The sequence below is a fragment of the Nothobranchius furzeri genome, chromosome 14 (genome assembly GCF_043380555.1).
Source record: "Nothobranchius furzeri strain GRZ-AD chromosome 14, NfurGRZ-RIMD1, whole genome shotgun sequence".
Taxonomy (NCBI): domain Eukaryota; kingdom Metazoa; phylum Chordata; class Actinopteri; order Cyprinodontiformes; family Nothobranchiidae; genus Nothobranchius; species Nothobranchius furzeri.
Window position 1 is genome coordinate 35845133 of NC_091754.1, and position 22565 is coordinate 35867697.

General features: G+C 41.8%; 1 protein-coding gene across 1 annotated transcript in view; it reads left to right on the forward strand.

Annotated features, from left to right (window-relative positions):
* The window catches only part of kcnh3 (potassium voltage-gated channel, subfamily H (eag-related), member 3), a 202614-nt gene that overhangs the window by 100683 nt on the left and 79366 nt on the right, over nt 1-22565 (forward strand). The window contains exon 2 of the mRNA XM_054746568.2: nt 18440-18673. Within this exon, the coding sequence (XP_054602543.1) occupies nt 18440-18673 (234 nt within the window). The remainder of the gene's footprint in view (nt 1-18439; nt 18674-22565) is intronic.

Genomic DNA, 22565 nt, shown 5'->3' on the forward strand with positions numbered 1-22565 from the left:
GAAAACCTTTACTCTCGGGATCCCACAGTTTTATTTCAGCCCGGTCACTAGCGCGTTTTATTACAATGATTCAACATTTGCGGCGCTCCGGATCTTGGGGAATCCTGTAGATGGCTCATTCCTTATGTCGTCCGTGTCTGTTCTGCATCCTGGGGCACAACAGGAATCTACCATATTTCCCGTTTGATTGAGTTTTCTGACAGTAACCCATAGTCCAGCTGCGGGCTTCTGCCTGCCAATATGGCGCCGTTTCGATTTTAAATGTTGCATGCCCGGAGGAGTGACGTCAACTCCCGGAGCACTATTGTCCGTGTGGGTCCACTCTTCTCTGGACTAAAGCAAATATAAAACATCACCTTCAAAAGGAAAACTCTGCAGTTCTTCAACAAGATTCTAAAAGCTTGAGGTTCGTGCAGAGCAAATTATAACGTAGAGCTGAATAAATAGCAGGGCAATTAATTCCGTCTTGCTGCTTGGAGATGTTTTCTTTTTTCTTATTAATATTATTTTTCAGGTGCATGTAGAGGTCACCGCCACACAATAATAAGAAATACTTCAGCTAACTTAATAATCAGACATCTTGCTCTAAGAATAGTCACAGCAGAGATGTTTTGTGAACTTTTCTGTCATTATCATTAAGCAGTGGGGCTAGTATAGTACTAGTTATTAGTAATAGTTAGAATTAAGATGATTAAGGTGATGAATTAATTGTGATTCCGTTTTTTCATACATGTTTCAGAGCAACAAATCCACAGCTCTTATTCAGACCATAAAGAGTCAGGAAGGAGTATTTATGACAACTGACACATACATCCTGTAGGGAATATTCAGAAATACAGGCAACGAGTTAGTCATGTCTGTGATTAGGTGATAAGGGAAGTAGTGAATGAGGCGCGGTAATCACCTTCCAATGCAGTCAGAGTGTAGATGCTCTGAAGAGGCTGACATTCTCTGACATCAGAAGATTGTCTGAAACGGCCCACATCAGTCCAGATGTGATGCGTCAGAACCAGGAGAACATAACGATTCTCCAAAACTAATAATTCAACAAAAGTTTTCATTACTCAAGGAAAAATCAAGTTTCTACACTTCATTTTCAATAATATTTCATTCACATGACTATTCCAATTTATGCTCTCATTAACAGTTACACCGAGTAACTTTGCCTCTGTAACTTCTATCTCCCATTGTTATAATTGAGCGCAGGTGCTTTTTTTTTCATTTTTAGATCCTAGAATCATACGTTTAGTCTTCTTCACAATGATAACTACTATCCAACTTACAGTTCCTTTAATTCAAAGTTTAAAACGTTGTTCAGTTCTAAAGAATTTAGCATGAAAAAGGAAACGGTGGAAACTCTCCGATGATGCAGTCTGTGCATGGGACCCTAAACTGGGTTATGATGGTTCAGCTTTTATTCTGAAAGGGACCGTTGCGGCAGTTGGACTAGCAACAGATTTTATCCAGCTTGTCGTTGGTTCTTTCGGCTGAAGAGGAAAGTTACGGATTGGCCACTCTAACAACTTCTCTAGAACGCTTTGAACTGGCGTTAAAGATGACGTGGGCATACCATACCATACCAATTTTATTTATATAGCACATTTAAACACGGCATGAGAGCCGACCAAAGTGCTGAACAAAAACACACAATAAAAACAATCAAAAATAATAACTAAATCCATTAAAATCAAGTAATCCAACTCAAAAAGAAAAGGAGAAAGGGAATAAGTTAGACAGAATTAAAAGCCAGAGAATAAAAGTGAGTTTTTAAACGAGACATAAAAAGGGAAAGAGAGGAAGAGAGGAAGAGAGTCTGATCGGGAGGGACAAGTGGTTCCAGAGCTTTGGTGCACAAACTGAAAAGGCGCGCTCCCCGCGGGACTTACAGCGAGAGCTAGGGACATGTAGGAGGTGTTGGTCAGCTGAACGGAGGGATCTTGTAGGGACATATGGGTGAATGAGCTCAGACATGTAGCCAGGTGCTAAGTTATTGAGGGATTTAAAAACAAAAACCAGGATCTTAAACTCTATCCGGAGATGGATGGGGAGCCAATGGAGATTTGCTAAAACCGGTGTGAAACCGGGCATAGTTTTATACTTCGGATGTTTTGGTTTATGGTCGAATGAAAAGATGACAGATTTACCAAGCACCACCAAAACCACGCCTCCGTCAGATCTGGCAGATTCTGATTGGATCAGTAAAGTAATGTGTCGTCTCTTAACGCTACGTTTGATCTGTCCTAGTGGAAACATTTAAAGTCATATTACTTATTATATTCTATATGATTATAATAAAGTAATTAATATTTTGATTTCACAGATTGGTCACATGTTATCATTGACTAACACTTTGTTTGATTAGCTTTATTAAAATAGAGTTCTTCGATTTATTAAAAGGAGAGAGTCCTTTCTTCATTCTTCTCTTGAGCTGAAAAGAAGCAGTTTATAGCAAATGCATGAGACCTTGAGACCATATCTCATGCAGACTAGTCCTGTGTCAGAGGAGAGGGGGAAACGACTTTTGGTGGAAAACAGTCATTTCATTCTGTTACATATCCCCCCTTTTCAATGGTACGGTGGTCCGTACAGAGATACACACTAGCTACCGGCTGAGAATGCAGCTGTTGTGTCCTTGGGCAAGACACTTAACCCCCCTTGCCTGCTGGTGGTGGTCGGAGGACCGTGAACCTGTGCTTGGCAGCCTCGCTGTTGTCAGTGCACCCCAGTGCAGCTGAGGCTACATTGTAGCTCATCACCACCAGTGTGTGAATGTGTGTGTGAATGGGTGAATTATACAGAAGAAGAAGAAAATATCATTTCTATAGCGCCTCTCAAGATAAAAATCACGAGGCGCTTCACAAAAACACTGTACACTGTAGTGTAAAGCGCTTTGGAGTCCTCACTCTGAAAGGTGCTACACAAGGAAGTTATCACAACAAAATGTAGATTTCATTGTCACATTTAACTCAACGATTAGGGTTAGTTTTGTGAGTTAGCTAGAGAAGATACTTTGATGCCATTTAATGTGTTTTACGTTCATTACTTAATCTGAGATTGCCATCCATTTGGATCTCTATCAATCTGGGGCGGCGCCCTTTACCATATACAGAGTTTACGCCTTATAAGCGTTATAGAGGCATCGTGGTAAACCGGGCAATCAGCATGCCGCTCATTTAATATTCATGTCCAGGCCAAGTGGGCGGGGAAAACCTTTCAACGTGGAGCTTTTTTCATGCACAGCAAATTTGAAAGTTCTGAATTAACTCTCTCAAAGTTAAAATTAACACTTCTTCAGACTTTATATGGGAACCACTGCTTCAGTGTTAAATCAACACTTTTAAAAGAGTTAACATTTTAACACTATTTTACTGTTAATACTGAAATCTTTTGGTGTTAAATTTTAACACCAGCAGAGTTTACTAAATACACCAAATTCGTGTTAAAACACCCGTGTAAACACTTGTTGAGTTAAATTTTGACACCAAGAGAGTGTTAGCCTAACTATTTAAAGAGTTAATTTCAGTTATATGTACACTACATCCAGTGTTAATATTCAGAGTCAATTTTATACTCCAGTCATTTATCAACACCATGATTCAATTAATTTTAATATTTTTCAGTGTGCAATGCCAGGAAGCTACACTAAGAAATTAGTGATGTGTCGGTCTCGAACGAACCGGCTCTATGAGCCGGCTCTTTGAAGTGAACGACGGGAGCCGGCTTGTCATTGGGAGCCATCCCCCCCCCACCCCCCTGCTTTGGTGAAAGCTACAGGTGATTGGTCAACATGTGTAACTGAGTGTCCACCAAGCCCCCACAATGGAGCTCTAAAATTGAGTCAAACCCGGAAGTACCAAAAATTGCTGTTCCACCCTCATCCGCTGGGGGCTGGTGTCAGAAGCGAGCAAATCCTCATTGACTCCCATGTTAAAAATACCAATTTCACAGCGGAAATAAACATGTTTACAGCCTGGTACCAAAACATGTTTTTTGTTTAAATGATCTAGTTTACACTCATGACAACTCTGAGGGGGGTGAATTTTTTTCTCACTCTTCTGTTTAAGTGTATTGAAAGCCTAAAATTCTGTATAATTAATGAGCATCCGACACACGTGACCGCCGCCTCAGACCCACGTGACCACAGAGCTAGCTCCGTGGAAAGGCCTCAGTAGAGCCTCGGTCTGGCTTGGAAACTGTTCCGGGATTTTGAGTCTGTGTTTGTATATTCTTTTTTGGATATTTTTAGTGCAATTGTTGGACAAAATGACTTGCTGTGGCATTAATTGTGCTAATAGAGCATCCAAGGAGTCTCCACTTCATTTTTTTCGGTAAGTACAATTATATTCAGATGCTTTATAAAGAACAGTTCCCTGTTGGAAAAGTCTGTTCTTCTAGGACACAGTTGAATGGTTGATTATGAAGTCGTGATTTTTTTCCTTTATCTGAAAACTTGCTTCATTCAACGTTTAACAATAATACCTGATTAATGTATAAAAACCATTCAAACCTTAGAAAGAAGTAGTTTGATTGAAGTGTGTGTCAGAAATTTACTTGTGCTACTGAAGGCTCAGAAGAGCTGCTGATTGAGTTCTATTTAAGAAAGACAGCTTGTCTTTTGAAATAAACCACTCTGATGCTGTATGTAAGGGAAACACACAACAAAATAAAGCCACGTCTGAAAGTGAAGGGTGTACTACTACCATTTTCTGTGCAGGTGAGGCTTCTTTCACCTAATCAGCTCTGGCTCCGCCTACCTGCAGGGAGCTGCCTACAAAGGGAAATAGTCAGCCATTTGGCTGATATTAGAATGACCAAGCAGACTTGTGAACAAAATCGTTTTGTTTCTGCTTTGTCTGCTGTCACTTTTTTTGGGAAATTACTTTGAGCAGATTGAGCCGATGGAAAATAAACCAAACTGTGAATTTCAGATTATTGGCTGTAGGAGTGGAGGATGTGGTTACAAAGATTCCCAGTTTGAATGCCCAGTTGGCTAACGTTAATAATAGTAGGTATGGGTACCTTTGACATTTGAATCAATCCGGTACTAATTCACGGTACCTAGGAATCAATACCGGTACTTAACGGTACCAATTTTAGAGACTTTTGAGTGTTTAATATTTTAATTCTCTTTATAATTAAATATATAATTTTCTCAACATTTTACCATATTTGATAAATATCACGATAAATAACATACAACTGTTTGTATTTTAACATTGTCCTTGTAGTTTTATAAGCTGATAATTAAACTGAAGCAAACATCTTTACTGTGAACTAAATTTACTGTGTATCTTCATTCCTTTTGCCGTCCTTTTTCATTTGATTTTTCCTACTGGGAAGATAGAAATTCCGAGGAGAAAGCAACCGCACCATTAGCTGATAACAATGGTGGCAATGGAAGCTAATTTATCAAGCTAACATTATCTTAAACAGTTTATTTAGCTGCTGGAGCAGATTAAAACGATGATGCCTCACACTTAGATCGTTGTCACTGGTTTCATCTTCACCCAATCACCCGTCACATTTAGTAAAGTGAAGCCAAACTTTAGAGCACGTTCATGTTCTAGTCGGAAATTCGGAGTTCCAAGGAGAAAGCGAACGCACCATTAGCGGAACGGAAGCTAACAAATCAAGTTAACGTTATCTTAAACATTTTATTTACCTACCGGAGCAGATTAAGATGAGGATGTCTCACTTAGATCGTTGTCGCTGATTTCATCATCACCCAGTTATCCATCACATTTAGTGAAGTGAACCCAAGCTTTAGCGTGCGTTCTTTCTACCATGCTGCTCTGTTTACAACTGGCTCACAGCGACCGACGACATAACGCTCTTGCGCATGTGCAGCTGTCTAGGCAAGTTCTCGTTATGAAGGACGGGTACCGAAACGAGGCACCATTTCAAATGATGTGAATCGCTGCTCAGTCGGTACTATGGAATTCAGTCGGTACCTTAAAAAGTACCGAATTCGGTACCCATCGCTAAATAATAGTAGCAAGTCTAACCCTAGCCCTAATGCTGTCAGTGAGGATTTTTCACTGCCTCTGAATCTTGTGCTGTGTAGCAGGAAGACCTGTGTGTGATGGCATGCTCTTTGATGTTTTCTGCAGACATATGAGTAAAGATCTGCTTACAGTGTTAGAGATGCATGTGCACGCAGGTTATGGAGGAACCTGTGTTATCCAGCCTTACCTGTCTGTGCTTGTCAGTGAAAGAAAAAGTTGACCTGTTCTGAATTTGGAGCTACAATGTCTGAAAATCCAGCTCACACTGCCCCTGATGTTGGATATTTAATGATGTATTTTCAGCAGGATGAAGAGCAGTAGATGTGTCACCCTCAGCTGACAGGGGAAACACCTCAGTGGGGGTTCAGACTAGCTGAAATGAGGTCACTGAAGTGAAGGTGAGCCAGTTTCTCAAAGCTCTACATGATGAGTGCTTCAGGACAGGTGCAGAAGTGGAGAGAGCCAGGAGATGAGTCTTTGGTTTAGGTCCCAGTTTGGATCGGCCACACACTTTTATATTTCCTCATCGTGGGCTTCAAACGTCAATGTTAAGAGAAGAAAACAGATGAGTTTATGAAACTCTCCTATGATCATGCGTGTTATTCATTCATTCCTTCTGTTTGTCCGCATGCCTCACCTGGTGCCTCATTCAGTAAACTTAGCAGAATCCTTACTAAAAGTCTGCATAAGTACATTTTCAACTGAATTTAACCCACTGTGCTAATACCCAGTTTGTACGTCCTACAGATGTGGCCTGGACCGGCAGACATGTTTATGTTTATTTATTTGGCAGACGCTTTTATCCAGAGCAACTTACAATTTATAACCTATAGGGCATCAAATCAAATCAAAGCTTTATTTATAAAGCGCCTTCATGTTGTGATCTGTGGGGGAAACCGGAGTACCCGGAGGAAACCCACACATGCATGGGGAGAACACGTAACTCCACGCAGAAAGGCCGCAGCCGAGCCGAGTTTCGTGCTAACCACTGCGCCACCATGCAGCCAGACATGATCAGCATGCCCATGTGACATTGACCGTTTGCAGGGAAGTAAAGGAATTTTCACCCGTTAAACACTCTGTACGTAAGAACTTGTGCAATAATCAGACTTTGTTTTGTGCATAGAAATGGCTCACAAATGGGGCTCCTGAGCATTTCCTTCATGGTTCAGCCCATCCTCTAAGTCCAGGGTTGTTACATTCCCAGCATAAATATAGGTAGGGACTGATTATTGTGTATTTTCTGCCATACATTAGCTCTTTTCCTTACATGCATTCAGATTCAGGAAGAACTCAGACAACATGAAAACCAAAGCAACCTTAACCCTTTGATGCATAATGGTCACTACGGTGGACAGGTACTCAAATTTTATTTTTTTATTTATTGTTATTAAGCACAGCTGTTGAAGACTTTATTGCTTTTGACCCCCTCCATTTGGACTTCAGGAAGTCCAGCCAACACATTTCATGATCAGAATACACGCTGTCCACTGAGGTGGACATGTAATAAATTATTAGTAAATTATTAAATGTTACAAAAAATATTTGTTAAAAATTGCTTCATTCACACATAAAGATGAATGGAAAAAAATGGTAAAAAAAAAAATCATGGTTGAAGATTTCATAATTCATACATCAAAGGGTTAAAAGGAAATAAAAGTAAAGCCTAGTTCATGCTTCAGCTCCACGAGGGAGAGGCATTTTGCTCATGGACTTCTCCGTCTCCTAGGGAGTTGCAGAACAATTTCCCGCCAGGACAACAGAGGGCGTAGATCTGTCCTGGGGTCATGTATCCAGTGCAAGTTAGGGCATTTACTAAAGTATTTATATTGTGTTTTTTGTATTTCAGAGACTTTTAAACAAGGACAAATTTTCTGTCATTCTCCTCCACCTCTTCATGCGCTCGCCACCTCTAAACCCACGTTTCCCATTATTTCTGTCCACAAACTAAACACTCGATGCATATCTCTAAACTCCTCCATTCGAGGGTGAATAAAACGTAAATATATTTGGAGTTTTTACACAAGGTACTCTATAAGCTGCTCCATGTCTGCCGCTAGATATCTTTGGCTCTCTTTATGTTTTTGAGGGCGCAATGGCGGTGCTGTTGACAAAAGTGGCTTCCTGACCAATCACAAGCTTGCTTTCTCCGTCTCATTTGACGAATGCTTAGAAAAGTGGACTCAACTCCGTTCTTCCTTGCAAGCCTGCTGGAGAACCCTTGCAATGATGGTAAATGGCGTTGTGTGTCTCCGCACCGACGTAGAAGCATAAACCAGGTTTTGGTCAACTCTAAATAAAATGTACAAACTGCTAAGTAAATGTAACAAGTACATAAACAGGAGAAGTTTGGGATTCAACTTCCCTTCAAAGACAGTTTGACCAAATATCTCACATTATTCCAAGAACAGGGAAAGGGTGTTCATCTTTAAAAAAAAACTCCCACCCACTGCATCCCACTGTGGAAACCACGGCCAGCTCCTTCAAACGCAGGCTGAGACATCCCAGATGTAAATCAGAACACTACCCTCAGCAGTAAGTGTGTGTGTGTGTGTGTGTGTGTGTGTGGGTGGGTGGGTGGGGGGGGGGGGGGGTTGTAGGTCGGGTTTTCACAGCATCTGTCTGCATTCCTTCGTGGAGGTTTGTTGCTAGCAGCTCAAGGCTACCAGGGCGTCAGATTCGGATAACAAGAATTTGTTTGGGTCAGGCTGAGATAATTTTCCTTTCTGCCTTCAGTCTTTAAACTGATCATTTCCAGTCCTTCAGTGAAGCCAATTTTGGGTTTTTAAACCTGTCCACACCGTCCGGTGACTTTCTCCGAGATGACATCCATTTTGCACACTAATACCGGTATCGCAGCTAGAACATTGTCAAGCTTACGATTCACCTCGAGTAACGTCCCAGTCTGTGAAGTCTCCACATGGACGGTGCTTTCCGTGGGTGCGGGTCGCCCTCCAATCGCTCCCGTCTTCCCAAATTTCCAGAAAACCAGATATTTCCGTGCTATCCTGGTTTGGTGCAAACAATGAGCCGGACTAGTGAGTAACTCCAGCATTAGGAAGATTTATTCTGCTCAGCTATCGGTTAAATATTACTGTAGTTATATCGTTATAAACACGCAGCGGTAAAACTGGCAGCACATTATTTTATTTATCTGTAGATTACTAAATTATATAGGGACACATGATGATGGAGCTAGGACCAGCTGAGAACTCGTCAGCTTAGAGCTCCCGGTGGAGCACGGAAATTAAATATTTTACTAAAGTAAACAAACGGTTCTGAAGATGAACAGAATCCTTCCCGGTGTCCAAATGGGGTTGCGGGTCTTCAGAGTCAAACAGTCTAAAACATGTCTGCTCCTCCAATAGTGATATCCAGCTAGCGGGATCGGAGTTTGGTTTAATTTCTCTGGTAGTCCAATATCCGTTGTCGTTGCCGTATCCCAGAGAAGAAAAAAATCTGACCGACTAGCAGAGGCTTCAGAAGGTGCATCTGACTGATGACACATTGTTCTCTGCTGTAACTCTAACGCAGAAACACCGGAGTCGGGGTTGTTTACTATTGTTGTTTCAGCAGAGCTCCAGCTGTCCAGGGACCTCATTTATCAAGCTTAGTTATGCACAAAACGGGGTCAGAAAACTGCATAAGCAACTTTCCATGCAAACTTTGGGATTTACGAAAGAAAATTTTGTGGAAAAAGGTGCCCAACGTTAAGTTGACTAAGGACCTGGCTTATGCACATTTTGGCCATGGAGAGCACCTGCAGTGCTGCTGCTGAGAAAAATAAAATTATGAAATCCTGCAGCATTATCACTTGTACCGCCCCACCACACACACACACACACACACACACACACACGCACACACACACACACACACACACAGCCAGAAGTGCAGAATATCAGCATGGGGACAGATTGAGACAGAATTTCATGCGTCTGTGACAGTGTGTGTGTCCTATCACTGTGACAAGATTGATCATGCGCCCATGCTAGTTGGACAAGGAAGATCTCTGTTTGGCTGGCTGGTTAGCACACGTGACTTTCACCTGGGAGTCTGGGGATCGAATCCTGATCGGACCATTTTTTTACATATGCCACAGATCTCTGAAGAATTCACAACATTGACGGTTTCAGCAACGCTGTGCTACTCAGTGGATTTTCTCTTATTTGCTTTGCAAAAGCACTTCCTTTCATTTCTGCACCTCACCCACAAGTACCTTAACTTCTGCTTGTGAAATAGCTCTTCCTTGATCTGCGGTCGTGATTGAAATGCTGAAACAGCCGGCTTATGTATATGCATGAGATCCACAATGCACTTTGCATTGACTATTTATGGCAGTAAGTGGGCGTGGTGAGGGCGGGATGTGACTAAAATGCAGCTGAGAAACATTCTCGTTAGTGTCTGATTTATGAAGCGGAGATTGCGTGCAGCTGTGTGTGCTCCATGTTTGATAGATCACAAACCTACTTGGCGTAAGTTCCTTTTTTTTTTTTTTTTTTTGCTGAGCTTAGGTACGGTTTTAGTAACGATTCTACCCAATGTTTGATAAATGAGACCCCAGGAAGTTAGTCTCTGTTTTTGCCGCGCCAGTCACAAACATCAGATTTTCTTTAGATTCCGGATGTGAAAATCCCGTAACTTTTTTCAACTGAGGTTTTAACACTTCTTTACACATGTCAAGCAAAAGAATTTTCCCTCTGGCCAGTATCTTTAAGTTTTCTGGGCGACGGTGGCAAAGGAGTTAAGTGCTCGCCCCATAATCAGAAGGTTGCAGGTTCGAGCCCCCACTCAGTCTGTCGCTGTTGTTGTGTCCTTGGGCAAGACACTTAACCCACCTTGCCTGCTGGTGGTGGTAGGAGGGACCGGTGGCACCAGTGCTCGGCAGCCTCGCCTCTGTCAGTGCGCCCCAGGGCAGCTGTGGCTACATCGTAGCTCATCACCACCAGTGTGTGAATGTGTGTGTGAATGGGCAAGTGACTGATTGTGTTGTAAAGCGCCTTGGGGGGTTCCAGGACTCTAGAAGGTGCTATATCAAATACATGCCATTTACCATTTACCATTTCTGCTGTAACAAGGGAATTTCCCCACTGTGTGATCGATAAAGTCTATTCTATTCTATTCTATTCTATTTCACCAGTTAAACAAAAACATTCATCTGTTTATCACCTGAGCTCATCACTCAAACAAGAGCAGAATTCTTTAAGCGGTTTTAATTACCTTTACCTGACAGCTCCTACAGTTTGCTGTGGCCAAACGTTCTCCTCCTTAAAGCCGGCCCGAGCGTCTGCGGCTCTGATCTCGATGACGTGGGCAGTGATGCGCGGTGAGTCACCCAGCAGAGGTGATCTGGATGCACTGACATTTGCTCAGATTCCTAGAGTTGCTAAGGAGACAAAAGTATTTCGCAGCAGATGTTCCCAACCTCAATTATAGTTAGGCTGTTTCTGCACGCACGCCCCTGTTCTTTGTGCTTTTTACACATCTGTATGAAAACACGTCACTAGTTTCTGAGCAGCGGCTTCATTTGCATTCACCTTCTAAACATCTCACAAGAGAATAAAAACATCAAAGAAAAATTCAATCTGAGAAATAATTAGGTCCAAAACATTTAGTTAAAAGTTTTAAAACTGCAGAAAGGCTTTTACAGTATGTGTTTGCTCTGATCCTGTGGCTACTCATGCTGCGGGGCTGGCGTAACAACGCTGCACATCTGATCAAAGAGAGGTGTTCATACTCTGGGATCTGCAGGAAGAATTTAGAAACTTTCAGCCTGCCTGTGTTATTGCATTCACTTCCATGTGCAGCAATAGTTTTGTGTTGATTATATAACTGCATGAAATCAGTCAGATGGCAAATCAGAAAGGACTTTCTATTCATATGCAGAGCCTGAACACCGTAGCTTTTTAGATGCGTGATCAGATGCACCAATTTTCATCAGCAACAAGCTGCAGTCGGACTGAAACAGTGGATTTAAGCTACAATATAACTATGTGGCCTGTATTTGATATAGCGCCTTCTAGAGTCCTGGAACCCCCCAAGGCGCTTTACAACACAATCAGTCATTCACCCATTCACACACACACACATTCACACACTGGTGGGGATGAGCTACGATGTAGCCACAGCTGCCCTGGGGCGCACTGACAGAGGCGAGGCTGCCGAGCACTGGCGCCACCGGTCCCTCCGACCACCACCAGCAGGCAAAGGGGGTTAAGTGTCTTGCCCAAGGACACAACAACAGTGACAGACTGAGCGGGGCTCGAACCTGCAACCTTCTGCTTACGGGGCGAGCACTTAACTCCTGTGCCACCGTCGCCCCCTAAACTAAACTATGAGAAAGGCTCAGAGGATCCATCTGAATCTCTTTGAAACAGAGGTATAACTGACGGGAGGAGAATACTGTGAGAATTAAAATTAGTACAGATGAAAAAAACTGTGAAAGTTGATGTTTTTAATGTTGCAACAGAAGCTTGTAGGACTGAGAGATGTTTGCCTTTGCCCCTTATAGTATGTGGATTGCTGTAAAGACTCTGACACTAGTCAGTGACTTGATGCAACCTGCTGGGTAGTTTCAATAGGAAACTTTTTACTGACTGGCTTAATGAACTGACCTGCATTGGAATGTTTACCATGTGAAGGTCCTTGACATGACTCTTGTCGTGATTTGACGCTTTCTAAATAAACTTGACTGGACAGAGAGAGAGAGAGAGAGAGAGAGAGAGAGAGAGGGAGAGAGAGAGAGAGAGAGAGAGAGGGAGAGAGAGAGAGAGAGGGAGAGGGAGAGAGAGAGAGAGAGAGAGAGAGAGAGAGAGAGAGAGAGAGAGAGAGAGAGAGAGAGGCCCTAGGTGCAGAAAAGAACACCCCCACCCCACGCGGAAATACTTAAATCTTCTTTCCTTACAGCCTTAATGGGGAAACACAAAAAAGTTTCTTTTACCAACTTTACTTCACCGTGCAGCCTGTAACATTGTTTGAAAACCATTAGTGGTTCTCGTTGGGGTACACCCTCTCTCAGAAAGTTGAAGATGGGTATATTCACCTTTCAGCTTGACAGTGATCTGAAGCACACAGCAAAACGGACCACACAGTGGCTGAAGGAGGAACACGTGAGCATCCTCATGTGGTCCAGTCAGAGCCAGAAGATTGTACCAGTTCCTACCATCCAAGTGGACTGAGCTTGAACGGTTCTGTAAAGAACTGTGGGTAAATATTCAGTCTAGCTGTGCAAAGATGACAGGGATGCATCCCAACAGACACACACACACACACAAACACACACACACGGACAGGCAAAAATGTTATTGTCTATGATTTTTATCTCAAACTGGGCTGACTTGCAAATGCACTAAAGACTTTGTTATTAGAAGTAAACAGTAGATCCCAGGTAGCTGCAGCTGAACCTGTGCTATCATGAGACACTGGGATCTTTTCTTGCTGCACCTCCAAACCCCAGAGTGATGGATGACATCAGAGCTGAGTCCCACCAGACCAACCAGAGGAAACAACAGGAAGTTTGTCATCAACTGTTCTGCTTTGTTGTGTTTGGTTGAGTGGATATCACTACAGTTCCTCTCCGAGACAGCAAACACAGGAGTAGAAACAAAGAGAGTCCATAACAGACAAGAGACTAATTAGGTCATGAGATGGATTGAGTGTGACGGACTGATTTTACTCAGAAAAGATAAAGTAAACCTTGCACTGACAGTCGAAAGGGAAGCAAACATCTGCCTCCGTGTCACAGACGGCTCCTTTCATACACGTGGATAATTTACTTCAGTTTAAGCTCTGTCAATGAACAGAAAGGAAACCATGCACACACACACACACACACACACACACACACACACACACACACACACACACACACACACACACACACACACACGTCAGCCATAAATGATTTAATATGTGGTCTCAAGGGCCCTCATAGTTGATAGATCAATGAGAACAACTGGGAACAGAGCAATAAATAGTCAATGTTGGCTATCTTGCTCATGCAGACGCCTGAAGCTATCAGTTTAATATGCAGCAGTAGAAAATATCCACTTGTACACACTCCAACACACATATTTGTCTTGTGATCAGTGATTAACAGTCAGAAACTATTTGAAAGGAGTAAACAGCGGCTCATGCAGGGTACGCTCCTGTCTGGTTGTTCCTGGAGGGCAAGAATGTGTGAAACTAGCATCTATTATAAAAGCTCCTAAGGTTTTAGGACGGCTTCTGTCTGTGTTTTCTTTCTCTGATCCGTTCTTGTTAGTGCTCTTCTGTGGCTCCAGTGGTCGCTCTCAATCTCACGGTGACCAAGCCTTTGTGTGAATGTCTGGCTTTAATGAATCCAGTGAGATCTTTGAGGATTGCTTCAGTTTGTTTAGTCTGAATTTTTCCAGGTTAGATTTTTTTTATCAAGCAATTGTGTATAAAATAAAATGGAAATTATTTTAGCAATCTACAGTCTCACTGTTGGTAGTAGTAAGACATGTTGGCTTATACCATGTACGACCAATCAGGTCTTCTTACAAATGCACTAATAAGTAGCATAAGGTTACAATGCTGATTTTGTTGGTGAGTAAAAGAAATTAGGAAAATGATTTAATAGTTTGGGTTCCATGCAGCAACATCTGATGCTCAGCATCCCTCCAGGCAGGGTGTGACCTCATCTCACAAGTCTTCAGGTGTTGATATTGTAGGGTTTGAGAAATGTAGTGCTTTAAGAGCTCAATATATATCACCTCTACTTATGACCAATAAGCTGTGATACTCTATATAAATATAGAATATCAACCTGCTTGGTCTTTACTGCGTTTAATCAGAAGATTCTAGGATTCTTTGTTTATTCAGGGACTGTAGAACACTTCGTTTTGATTCAGGAAAGAGTCGTGTTTATAAAAGTAAGAATTCATTTTCCAAACAATTAAAACATGACAAGTTAACTAATATTTACTGTGAGTGAATGAATCTAGATGGAGTAGATGTGATGTATGAAACCTATGTCTGAATGCGATGTTATCAGAACTTCCATATCCAGGAGAGCTGAGTTCTGGGTGTAAAAGAATTTGGTTTGCGTTAAGCTATGAAGTTGATTCTTATCAAAAACACATCAGACGCAATCTGTCATGTCTACGTACCCACTCGAAGACCCTCGTGATAGATCTGGAATGTCGAAGTCTTTGGACTCCCAGGCACAGAGGTCCGTAGAAGAAACTGCGGCACTACTAGACCGGTCTTAGAGTTGTCTCCAGGTCACAACAGGTTGTTGTTCTGCATCTCGAATGGATTCTTAAGGAATCTTGCTGTATCAGCTTTGCAGGTGCAAAAAGATTTTGACGACGTGTCAAAAGCTTTGAAACTCTACCCTCTTCTGACACGAGTTTTTTTCACATTTTTATTAGTCCTCCTCTTTTTTCCTGTCTTTCTCTCCCTTTGAGTGCTTTCTTCTTCCTGTCAGTGCTCCTGTGCTTTTGCTTTTCTTTATTTTTTCTATTTTCCATTTTGGTCTATGTTTTCCTTCATTTAAACATTTTCCATTGTCTTTCCTTTTGATGTTTACGTAGAAAAACGACATCACATTCGGAAGTGAAGATAAAACCATTTTTAAAGCAAGCTGCTTCTTTCTCTTATTGGAGCCACAAGGATAACTCCATTTCATGCTTAATGTTTTGACTATCGCTTTGAGTTTGTTATGAATGTTCCTGCCTCTCTTCTTCTTCTTATTTGTGGTCTTATGGCACTTGGCAAACAACAATTTGGTGCATTACTGCCACCAAATGGATTGGAGTGGAATGACTACCAATCACTTCCTGTTTGTGCATTGCCGTTTTAAAGGAATAGTCTATTGTGGCATTAACAGAGGGGTGCCAGCAGTCAGGGCTAGGGGGCCCCCCAACATAAGGGGGTGCCCCATATGCCTGATGGTAAAACCGCCACTGCCCACACATATGATACATCAAATCTGTGCTTACCAACAACATTTTGTTAATGTATGACACCACTGTATCAACATACTTTAACATAGAAACTTTATTCAAAATTTAAGAGTCATATGAAATTGGACATCACTATTTTAAAGCAGACTCCTGTCATCTATTACAATGGCAACACAAGGAACTAAGGATCACTCTAACCAAGTCTCACAGGAATGAATATAAAAAGCGGAATATCCAGCCAATAACAAACAGCTGAATCTGATCTTTCTGACTTTTCCGTACGTAAAACTAGAAACAAGCAACATTTTATTGACCGTCAGAAGGTGGGAAACCACCCAACCCCATCCCAGCTCTCTGATTGGCTGAGAGATTTCAATCATCTTCTGGCTAACTGGAAGTACACACCCACACATATGATACATATGATTGGCTTGGTCTAATGAATCCATCCATCTATCCATCCATTCATCTGTCATTTTATCCATCCAACCATTCATCCATCCATTACACAATCTGAGCATATGTTAACCTATCAGTTTCAGATATCAGCAAATGTTTCTAAATTCACAGTTCAGCTAATTGTGAAAATTTTTCTATTAAACTATTCTTACTCAAATGCCAGGTGTTTAAGCATTTCAACTGTCTAGTTTTTAAACATTGTTCAAAGATTTCAGTTTTCTGCTGTTTAGCATTTTCTCTCCATTTTTCACCTACATTTTGAGCTTTATTACACTTTCTGGTAATTTTTGCTTCTAACTCTTTAATTACATTCAGCTCATTTTGAAAGTTTACCTTAGTTTCAGCTTCACTTCAGCTCTTCAGCAGCTTCAGCAATCAGTTTCTTAATTTGGCATATGCTGCTCATTTCACAGTTCAGCTAAATGTAAAAATTAAATAGCTAAACTAGTCCTACTCAAATAAGTGTTTAGACATTTTTGCTGTCCAGAATTTAAAATAATGTGCACAGATTTCAGTTTTCTACTGTTTAGGATGATTTTTCTCCATTCTTCACTTACTTTTTGTGCTTTGTTCACTTTTTTGGTGCTTTTTGCTTCTAAAACTTTCAAAACATTGAGCTCATTTTGATAGTTTTGCTTACTTTCAGCTTCAGTTTAGCTATTAAGCAGGGCTCTACATGATCAAGCTCCTCCCTATATTACTGAACTGTTAAAGCCTTATGCTCCAACCCAAGCCCTCAGGTCCACACACCAGAACCTTCTAGAAGTTCCAAAGACCAGATATAAAAGTCGAGGTGATTGCTCCTTCCAGACTGTTGCACCCCGACTTTGGAATGATCTTATCCTTAAACAGCGTTGACATTCTGGACACTTTTAAAAAAACAGCTGAAGATCCTTTTATTTAAAGCTGCTTTTTCCTAAATCTTTTATTTTCCTATTTTGAACTCAAATTTGTAATCATCTTTCATTTGTTTTACTTTATTTTTTTCTGATGTTAATCCATTTCTGTTTTGAGATCATTATGTTTTATTTTGCTTTGATCTAGGTGAAGCCCTTTGTGATTCTGTCTGTGTTAATTGCTAAATAAATAAAATTTACTTACTTACTTACTACTGCATTTATGTACCCACAAAGGTTTGACTTCAAGGTGGAGTCTGAGATGTTTGTCTAGATGATTTTTTGGCACATGGCTTGAAAAGTTCTGATTACAACCAATAAATGTAGTTTATTCATAAAATTCATCATTTCAATCCCCTCTGAAATGTACAATCCTGCAAAAGCCTTATCCAATCATTGTGTGTGTGTGCGTGCGTGCGTGCGTGCGTGCGTGCGTGCGTGTGTGTGTGTGTGTGTGTGTGTGTGTGCATGCGTGTGTCTGTGTTTGTGCGTTTGCGTATGCATGTGTGCAAAATTGTAGGTGGGTAGCTAAGCTACTTTGATTTTTTGAGTTATGGATAAACCAAGAAAACTTTTTTAAAAAGCCTCTTATTTCACCATAACAACACCACAAATGCTATTTACACATAAAAAAGTTGTGTTATGAATTAGGGCTGAAAAGGTGCCAAGAGCAGGTCTAAAATGTAAGATAATGTTGCTTTAATGGCTGCTGTACAATAGCCATTGCATGCAGTGTTTTCTGTGACCATATGATTCTGTGACTCTGGGGGGAACCTAAAGAAAGGAGGTTGCACTTTGAACTGTTTTTGTTCAAATGCAGCTTGCTTGAATGGCTTTTTCCAAGAACATACTCTGCACCTTTAATGTTCTTGGTGACATTTTGGCCAGAGGGCCCATCTGCTAGTGACAGCATGCTGTCAGTCTGAGCAGCTGCACTGCTTCATCTCCTTGAAAGGATGAACTTTCAAAATGGAAAGATTATCTGTTACGCATTTTGCATGATGCTGAACTATTTTCTGTAACTAGAAAACCTCCAAATGAAGAGGTTAGTGTTAGGGTTGGGTGAAACACCAGGTATGGTTGAGCTGAATGTAAAATCCCCCAGTTGCTGCCACAGCTGTACTAATTACTCTTCTTCCTCCCTTTACAGACAGCAACTTTGTTCTGGGAAACGCCCAAGTGCAGTCGCTGTACCCCATTGTCTACTGCTCTGATGGCTTCTGCGAGCTCACAGGCTACGCCCGAGCTGAGCTCATGCAGAAGAGCTGTGCTTGTCATTTTCTGTACGGTCCAGAAACAAGCGACCGGTCAACGGCTCAGATCCAAGGAGCTCTGGATGACAGGCGGGAGTTCAAGACTGAGCTGGTCTTCTACAAGAAGGAAGGTGAGATAAATAATCTGTTTTTACATACTTTAAACTCGTGGTGAGATTCTCAAACATCCTGTTGATTAAAGATGCATAAGCAGCAATAAACCTAGTCATGTTTTATCTTGAGTTTTGACTCAACAGGTTGTTTCAGGACAAAATACCATGACAAACAAACAAATTGTTCCACTCCAATAAAATAAGGATATCTATCTATTACTTTTCTCAAGCACGTCCATCATCATTAAATGTTGAAGATGGAACAATTTAATAAAAGGCTCATTTTAAAAAATAAATATAAATGAAATATTTATTTTGACGGGCATGACACTGGGTTTGTGTTACCAGCCAATAGAGGGCACCATTGATGGTTGCCAAATGGTCCGCTGAGCAGAGTATTGGCGGTGAACCTGGTGCCCGACAGCTGGAAACCTCGTTGTATTGTTGCAACTGCTACTGCCACACATTAGATGTCACTTTGGGGCAGCGGGGAGCTCGCGGCTCCGTCCTCAGACACAGGATTGCGGTGGAGCCCGGCATCTCTCCCCACGCCGTGGGCCAGCTCCGGGGGAGCACACAGCCAGTCTGGTGCCCATGAAGCTGGAGCGATCCGGAAGCGTCTCCCGGTCCAACCTCTCATCTGGCTCTGGGAGGGTGGAGAGGAACGCCGAGGCTGAGGGTCGGTGACGGCGGCGAGGCGACGCCAGAGGAGGAGAAGCCGGCCGGTGGTCGGAGGATAGGAACTGGAGCAGGCACTCCCAGGGGAGAATCTCCCCGCTGGATCCTTTAACGGGTTGGATCAGTATGAACAGCCATCTGTCATAACTCACTGGAGATTTGAGATGACATAGCAGACAGTCCCAAAAAGATAAATGATTAGTTGTAGTTTTTATCTTAAAGAAATCAAAATGTTAATATCAGAAGGAGAATGCTCAGTGTTTCGCAGTAGTGTTTCAGCCAATGGCTCTCTCTAGGAAGGTGTCATGGCTCAGCAGAATGCCAGACCTGGTGAAGCTTCTCTGGAGAGATAAACGCTGATACTTTCATCTATCTCTACTCGCCAGTTGTATTATTTGCTGTTATTTCAACTGGTAACTTTATGTTTTCTAAGAATGTGGAAAAGTGGTCAGTATGTCTTTTAGCAAGCCCACAGCAGCATGACTACACAGATAACTTCATTCATCCAACTGGATTAATCAGGATTAACGTAACGGAGTATCGTCAGCATAACAGTTGAGGTTTATCCCATGCTGTCTGAAGGTTTTATCAACTGGGAAGCTTTTTACAAAATAATGGTTCAAGAATTGAACCCTGTGGTTCTACTGGGGCTGCAGTAGCTCTAGAGGTAGAGCAGGTTGTCCAGTAATCAGAAGGTTGCAGGTTCAACCCTGTGTCGGTGATGTCTCAGTCGTGAACAAAACAGATCTTGAGCTGAGTGGAACCAGAGTGAGTCACACCGGCTGTACCCGCATCCTCCATCCTGTTTGTTTGCAGATCGGAGATGAAAGTCACCGCAGCACCACACACACTTACCTCTCCAATTGCTATGAAAACAGGGGGGTGGCGGCCTTCACTAAAAGATGAGTTAAATCAGTCGACTTAATAATATCCCAGGTCTAGGGCAAGCCGTTTTAACATTTAATCAACAATCTGTCATCTCTTTAATTCCTATTTTATATCACAATAATTTAATTTGTCGTAGTACTAATTGTACTGAATTGTTATTCAAAATTGCAAATGAAGACATCAACAGCTACGTTGTTACCATAGAATTATAATTAAGGACATCCAGAATAACAACTGCACTAGTAGGAGTAGAGTTTGAGATATCTCAGAATCCTTAAAAACATCAAAGGTGGCATTTTTAACGTTTATTAGGATGAATGGATATGTGTTCCAGACACTCATCATTATTTTGTTCCTAGTAGAAATTAACATTCCAAATATCCATAAGACCATTAATACTGGATGAACATTTCAGATATCTGACATGTTCATTCTCCATAGCAAGAATCGTTCAGTTATTAAAGGCTTTGGTGTTATACATGTTAAAGAAAGCAGCTGCACTCTGGAACTTAAAATTAATGCCAGTTAAAAGATAAAGAGGGTGGTTGGAGCACTCAAAGTAAGAAAAACGTTTAATGGTGTGAACGAGAACATTTCAACACGTATTTGATCTTCATCCGAGTTACAGTTACTTTGCTGGGTAACTAATTACTTTTACAATGTGGTAGCTGAGTCACTTACTCAGTTATTTTTGGAAACAGTAATTTGTCACTATAACTAATTACTTTTTAGTGTAAGATGCCCAAACCCTGATTGTAGCAATTTCAGTTCTTAGCTGTGGTAGCAAGTTTGTTTGGGAACAATTCCTAAAGTCATTTAAACCTGTTACATGTAGATCCAGTGATTAATTTTGAGAGTGTCATTAAAATCTGTCAAGTAGTTAATGAGATACATTGCTAACAACCATGCACGCACGCACACACCCACACACACACACACACACACACACACACATTTGAGCAGTAGGCATACAAAATACAGCAAAGAGCATTATGTAAAGCAGACTGGCGGCTGATATGCCTAAAGCACTTATTAATTTTCTCTTTTATGATTCAAGACTGCAGGAATAAATATTTTAGTAGTATATTGAGTAATAGACTGATTATGTTTCCTGTTCACCTGTGTTTTTTTATTTTATTTTATTTAACCAGTTTAATCGATTGAGTATTTGTTCTCATTTACGTAGATCTGACCAAGAGGTTCCTAACCTCTAATTGTGTCAAAGTCAAAGTCGTTTTTATTGTCATTTCTACCACATGTGCAGGACATACAGAGAAACGAAATTGAGTTTCAGTGCACACAATTCAGAGATCAGACATACATGGGTAAGACACATAACAAGAATTGGTGACTGCGGTCATTCGCAACATGAGTTGCGCTACCTTAATAGATAGATGAAAAGGGTGTTACATGAGGATAATTGGGGGTAAGGTAAAAAAAAAAAAAGGAATAGCAGAGTTAGACCCAGCGGGAAGTAACTCTATTATACAAAAAAAACTCCTCAACATAGAAGCACAAACAGCACAGATACGAAACATCAGAATCCGATGGGGAGGCGGGGTTGGGCGGGATCCTGAAGCCTCCAATGGAAGCTGCCGGTACGGCGCATCAACCAGCTGCAGACCAACAGGTGGGAGGGAGAGATAAGGAACAGAGAGCACATTGAGTTTCCCGCAGGTCGCTGACCTTAGCAGAAGTCACAATCTGAAGGCAGGGGGGAAGGTCGGGACACAGCATCTGTCAGCATTCCTCCTTTCGTGGGGGTGTGTTGAGCAGCCTTGAGAGGCTGCCTTGGCGTCAGATAAAGGATAAACATGACTTTGTTTGGGGCAGGCAGAGATAATTTTCCTCTCTGCCTTGGAGTCTATAAGTGGTCATTCATGTCCACCAGTGAAGCCAATTTTACGTTCTAAACATCTCCACATCGTCCGGCAACCCTCTCCGAGATGACATTCATCTTGCGTACTAATACAGACAACGCCACGAGGACATAATCCAGCTTACGGTTCACCTCGAGTAACGTCCCAGTCTGTGAGGTCACTGCACGAGCGGCACATTCCATGGGCACGGGTCGCACTCCAATCGCTCCCGTCTTCCCAAATTTCCAGAAAACCAGATATCCTCGCACTCCAATCAGAAGAAATCCAGTGATCATCAGGCCGAACATCCACAAATCTTCCACGTCCTCGATGGACAACTGAGAAAGGCACACGATTCGCCAGACCTCCCAAGAATCGAGTGCATATCCTGCTGCGAATGTCCCCTCGGGACAGGTGGGAGCCCCCTTCTCCGTTCTCATCGTAGACAAAATCTTATCAATCGCGTTGAATGACCAGTTAATTAC